At 59.8% G+C, this 5,000-nt stretch overlaps 2 protein-coding genes across 2 annotated transcripts in view; one reads left to right on the forward strand and one right to left on the reverse strand.

Annotated features, from left to right (window-relative positions):
* Positions 1–3,828, reverse strand: part of ENH_00044290 (hypothetical protein, conserved) — a gene marked incomplete at both ends in the record, with an annotated part of 22,061 nt that extends 18,233 nt beyond the window's left edge. Inside the window, 5 exons of the mRNA XM_013580905.1 lie at positions 85–322; positions 717–973; positions 1,189–1,300; positions 1,486–1,553; positions 1,945–3,828. Coding sequence (XP_013436359.1) covers positions 85–322; positions 717–973; positions 1,189–1,300; positions 1,486–1,553; positions 1,945–3,828 — 2,559 coding nt within the window. The remainder of the gene's footprint in view (positions 1–84; positions 323–716; positions 974–1,188; positions 1,301–1,485; positions 1,554–1,944) is intronic.
* Positions 3,829–4,479: 651 nt separating this feature from the next.
* Positions 4,480–5,000, forward strand: part of ENH_00044300 (hypothetical protein) — a gene marked incomplete at both ends in the record, with an annotated part of 526 nt that continues 5 nt past the window's right edge. The window contains 2 exons of the mRNA XM_013580906.1: positions 4,480–4,554; positions 4,769–5,000. The exon at positions 4,769–5,000 is cut by the window's right edge and continues 5 nt beyond it. Of these exons, the coding sequence (XP_013436360.1) occupies positions 4,480–4,554; positions 4,769–5,000 (307 nt within the window). The remainder of the gene's footprint in view (positions 4,555–4,768) is intronic.

Consider the following 5,000-nt stretch of genomic DNA (forward strand, 5'->3'; position numbering starts at 1 on the left):
GCAGCGTCTCCAAGTGCAGCAGCAGCAGCAGCAGCAGCAGCAGCAGCAGCAGCAGCAGCAGCAGCAGCAGCAGGATTGTCTGACCGCCGGGAGCACATGCTGGACGAAGAAGCTGAGCCGGTCTCTGCAGACGAAGCGCTGCAGCAGCGGCAGCAGCCACACGTTGCTGCCAGCAGCAAAAGTCTCGAAAGAAGCAGCAGCAGCAGCAGCAGCAGCAAAAGATAAAAACAATCTGCAAACAGAACTTTTATTTTCCTCCCCCAGCACGCGGCAGCAGCCAAACACCCGCACGCAAGTCCCAAACGCGAAGTCCAGCTGCGGCCTGCAGCAGCAGCAGCAGCAGCAGCAGCAGCAGCAGCAGCAGCAGGTGGGCGGTGCTGGCAGTAGGAGCAGCAAGAAACGGCACGACGCTGCTGCTGCTGCTGTTGCTGCTGCGGAGCAGCAAGCAGCAAAGCCACAGGAAGCAGCGCGAGCGCAACAGAGATACCCATGGATTTCGACTAAAACCCTAAACCCTAAACCCTAAACCCTAAACCCTAAACCCTAAACCCTAGTCGCTCTACCTAAAGTCCCCGCATCTCCTCATCTGCTGCACTAGGAGAAGGCCACTATGGCTGCTGCTGCATGAGCGTTTGCCGTCTGAGGCTTAGGGTTTAGGGTTTAGGGTTTAGGGTTTAGGGTTTAGGGTTTGTCGCTAGGGTTTGGAAATCTCGAACCTGAAGAGCTTCAGCTCCTGCTGCTTGGCCCTCAGGAATGCCGCCGTCTTGCCCGCCGCCCCGCCTGCAGCGCCCCGCTGCTGCTGCTGCTGCTGCTGCTGCTGCTGCTGCTGCTGCTGCTGCTGCTGCTGCTCCGTGCCTTCTGCTGCCAGCAGCAACTCCCACAAAGTTGAGATGACTGGCTCGAAAGAAGAAAATGCAGCAGAATAAAATTTGTCCAAAAAGGGGGCGAGGCTGCCCGCGTCTCCCGCTGCGCCCTGCAGCACAAACCCTAAACCCTAAACCCTAAACCCTAAACCCTAAACCCTAAACCCTAAACACTAAACCCTAAACCTGGTACATCCCCTGAAAAAAAGCAGAGTCTCTCCTGCGCACTTCGCGCGAATATCTACCTCGCTCTGCGGCGCTAGGATTTGCAGCTAGGGTTTAGGGTTTAGGGCTTAGGGTTTAGGGTTTAGGGTTTAGGGTTTACGAGAGAAACTAAAAACTCCCTGTAGGCGCAGACTTCAACTGCAGCAGCAGCTTCCCCACAAAGCGACAGCACTTCGGGCCACCGCGCCTTGTGCCGGTAGTGCAGCAGACTCCTGCAGCCAAACCCTAAACCCTAAACCCTAAACCCTAAACCCTAAACCCTAAACCCTAAACCCTAAACAATGGGGCGTCACGCCTTGCCATCAGCGCCAAGGAGAACTGCAGCCTCAGTGACGTCTCAGGGCGTTGACTTTGTAGTCGAGGGTTTAGGGTTTAGGGTTTAGGGTTTAGGGTTTACGTGATGAAGGTAAGCACCGAAGGGTGTATAGGCACGCCCGTTATTTGCTGCTGTGTCACCAGGCGCTTCTGCAGCAGCAACACAGCAGCAGCAGCAGCAGCAACGGCAGCTGCAGCAGCAGCAGCTGGATGGGAGAGAAGCAGCAGCAACAGCCGCAGCAGCAGCAACCTGCAGCCCCTTCAATGCCAGCGGCAAACACAAGTGCAGCAGCAGCAGTGAAAAGAGGAACAGCAGCAGCAGCAGCAGCAGCAGCACAGCCAGAAGCAGCAGCAGCAGCAGAAAAGACAGAAGCGGAAACAACAGCAAAAGCAGCAGCAGGAAAAGAGACACCACCAGCGGCAGCAGCAGAGGCAGCAGCAGCAAAAGAGCCAGCAGCAGCAGCAGCAACAGAGCCAGCAGCAGCAGCAGCAACAGAGCCAGCAGCAGCAGCAACAGCAGCAGCAGCAGCAGCAAACTGACTGCTGCCTTAATTGCTGCTGACAGAGCTGTGGGGTCTGTTGCTTTATTTGCAATGCCCACAAGAACAGCAACAAACTGCTGCACCAAAGACAGGCAAACAGCCATCCTGTCCCGCTGCTGCTGCTGCTGCTGCTGCTGCTGCTGCTGCTGCTGCTGCTGCTGCTGCGGGGAGCTCTCCAAGCTGAGCTTGTCCATGAGGGCGCGCAGCTGTTCTTCTGCTGCATCTGTTGGCTCTGCTTCCGCAGCTGCTGCAGTTGCTGCTGCTGCGGCACTGCCGTGCTGCTGCTGCTGCTGCTGCTGCTGCTGCAGGCCCTCGCTGGCCCACAGCATAACAGCAGCAACAGCAGCAGAGCCTGCAGAACACCAAGCAGCAACCTCCCTGGGGCCCCCGCTGCTGCTGCTGCTGCTGCTGCTGCTGCTGCTGCTGCTGCTGCTGTAAAGGCGCCCCTTCTTCAGCAGCAGCCGCGTCAGCAGCTGCGAAGCAATCGACAGCGAAGACACCCCTGCAGCAAGCCGCTGCTGCTGCTGCTGCTGCTGCTGCTGCTGCTGCTGGCCTTCTTGCTGCAGCAGCAGCTGCTGCTGCAGCAGCATGCGCCGCTGGTGCAGCAAATCCGTCAATATAACGCCCAGTGCTTCTAAACTTTCTGCTGCAGGCAGCCCCTTGGGGCCCTTTTGCTGCAGCAGCAGCAGACACAAACCCTCTGCTCTTTCCTTTTGCTTCAGCAGCTCCTGCTGCTGCTGCTGCTGCTGCTGCTGCTGCTGCGGCTGCTGCTGCAGAGAGTCCAGGCGGCGGGCAATGGACCCCAGAATTTGCGGCAGAATCCGCTGCAGCAGCAGCAGCAACCGGCCCTCTTCGCTGTTGCGCTGCAGCAGCTGCTGCTGCTGCTGTTGCTGCTGCTGCTGCTGCTGCTGTTTCAGCGCCCTTACCAGGGCCGTCGTAAGAGACCCCAAGCTTGCTGCTGCTGCTGCTGCTGCTGCTGCATCTTCTTGCTGCAGCTGCTCACAGACACGGGAGACAAACCGCAGCAGCAGCCGCCGTGCTGCTGCCTGCACAGGCACTTTTGGTGCTGCTGCTGCAGCACGCAGCAGCACCTCGAAGCAGCCCCGGGACAAAATTACGTTGCTGCTGCTGCTGCTGCTGCTGCTGCTGCAGCAGCAGCTGCTGCTGCTGCTGCTGTCGCCGGCTGGGGGCGGGAGGCCCCCACAAATGCGCAGCGCCTGCAGCAAAGACAGCGAGGCCCTCTCGGGAGCTGCTGGCAGCAGCGCTGCGTCCTGCAGCAGCAGCAGCAGCTGCCGCAGCAGCTGCTGCTGCTGCTCGCCGCCCTGCAGCAGCTGCGCCTTTGCTGCTGCAGCAAACAGCAGCTCCAGCAGCACACTCATCCCGACGACAAACATGGGGGGCCCAACAAGGGGCTCCTTATCTGCTTCTCCCTCTTCAGTTTGCTGCTGCTGCTGCTGCTGCTGCTGCTGCTGCTGCTGCTGCTGCTGCTGCTGCAGCTCGTCCAACGACTTCCTGAGGCACTGCAGCGTCACATTGAGCGCTGCAGCAAGCGGCTGCTGCTCCGCTGCTGCTGCTGCTGCTGCTGCTGCTGCTGCCTTAGAAGACATTGCTGCTTCTATAGCTGCCCAGCAGCTTCTTGCTGCTGCTGCATGCACAGAAGACACACGCAGGGGGGCCCCCAAAAGGGTACAGTTGGGGGCCCCCGGGGGGCCCCCTGTGGGGGCCCCCGAGGGCCCTGCTGCAGCAGGTTTTGCCTCGAGCTGCGCTGCAACTGCAGAGAGCAGCATCCGCTGCTGCTGCTGCAGCAGCAGCTGCTGCTGCTGCTGCTGCATCCGCTGCTGCTGCTGCTGCTGCTGCTGCCCGGGTTTGGCGCTGGAAGTCATTGCTGCTGCTGCTGGCTGCCTTAGAGACAGCAGCAGGCTGTTCCCTAGGCCTAGGGTTTGCTGCTGTGGTTTGGGGCCCCGGAATAGGGTTTAGGGTTTAGGGTTTAGGGTTTAGGGCTGAGGCTGGCGCGCTAGGGTTTAGGGTTTCAGCGCGGCTGTGGGGCCTCTGGCACATTGCTGCTGGGGCCTGCGTGGCGCTGTCTTCCACGAGCAGCAGGGACAGCGAGGGTTTAGGGTTTAGGGTTTAGGGTTTAGGGTTTGAAGTGCAGGGTTTAGGGTTTAGGACTTAGGGGTTGGGGTGGAAGCCCAAGGAAGACTTTGCTTCGGAGCAGGGGCCCCTGTGCATGCTGCGAAGGGCCCCTGGGGCTGTCTGGGCGGCGAGGGTTTAGGGTTTAGGGTTTAGGGTTTAGGGTTTAAGAGTTAGGGTTTGGCTTGCACTAAAAGATGGCGGTTTCTTGCGTTTGCAACTTTCGTCTCGAATGGCAGTCTAGGGTTTAGGGTTTAGGGTTTAGGGTTTGGGGTCGAGGGTTTGAGCAGGGGCCGATTCCAGGGTGCGCTGCAGCCCAGGCCTCGCGGCTCGCATTTCCCGCTAGGGTTTAGGGTTTAGGGTTTAGGGTTTAGGGTTTAGGGTTTAGGGTTTACGGGGTGCCCATGGAGGTGGAAAATGAAAAGGCTGAGGACGGCCAGCGCGTCCAGCAGCTCTTGCAGGTCATTGCAGAATTCAAGGTAGGCCACAAACCCTAAACCCTAAACCCTAAACCCTAAACCCTAAACCCTAAACCCTACTTGACCTGAACCTCTGCCATCTCGTAGGCCCTAAAGCACCCCTTAGACGCCAAGTCCTCCAGCCTCTCCACGCCTGCTGTGCACCCCTCCCAGGGCCTAGGGTTTAGCGTTTAGGGTTTAGGGTTTAGGGTTTAGGGTTTAGGGTTTGCTGCAGCGGCGCGAATACCTCCACCTCTCCCTCATATCTTCTCTCGAACGCTCCTTAGCTGCAGCGCAGCAAGGGGGGGCCCCCTGGGGCCCCTCTTTGGGCCTTTCCCAAACCAAAGACATTCGAGAAGAGGACTTGGGGGCCCCCCAGGGGGCCCCCCAGGGGGCCCCCCAGGGGGCCCCCGGGGGGGCCCCCCAGCCCGGGGGCCCCCCGGGGGCCCCTGGCTTCGGGGTTTGGC

Source organism: Eimeria necatrix, genomic scaffold (genome assembly GCF_000499385.1).
Source record: "Eimeria necatrix Houghton genomic scaffold, Enh_scaff330, whole genome shotgun sequence".
Taxonomy (NCBI): domain Eukaryota; phylum Apicomplexa; class Conoidasida; order Eucoccidiorida; family Eimeriidae; genus Eimeria; species Eimeria necatrix.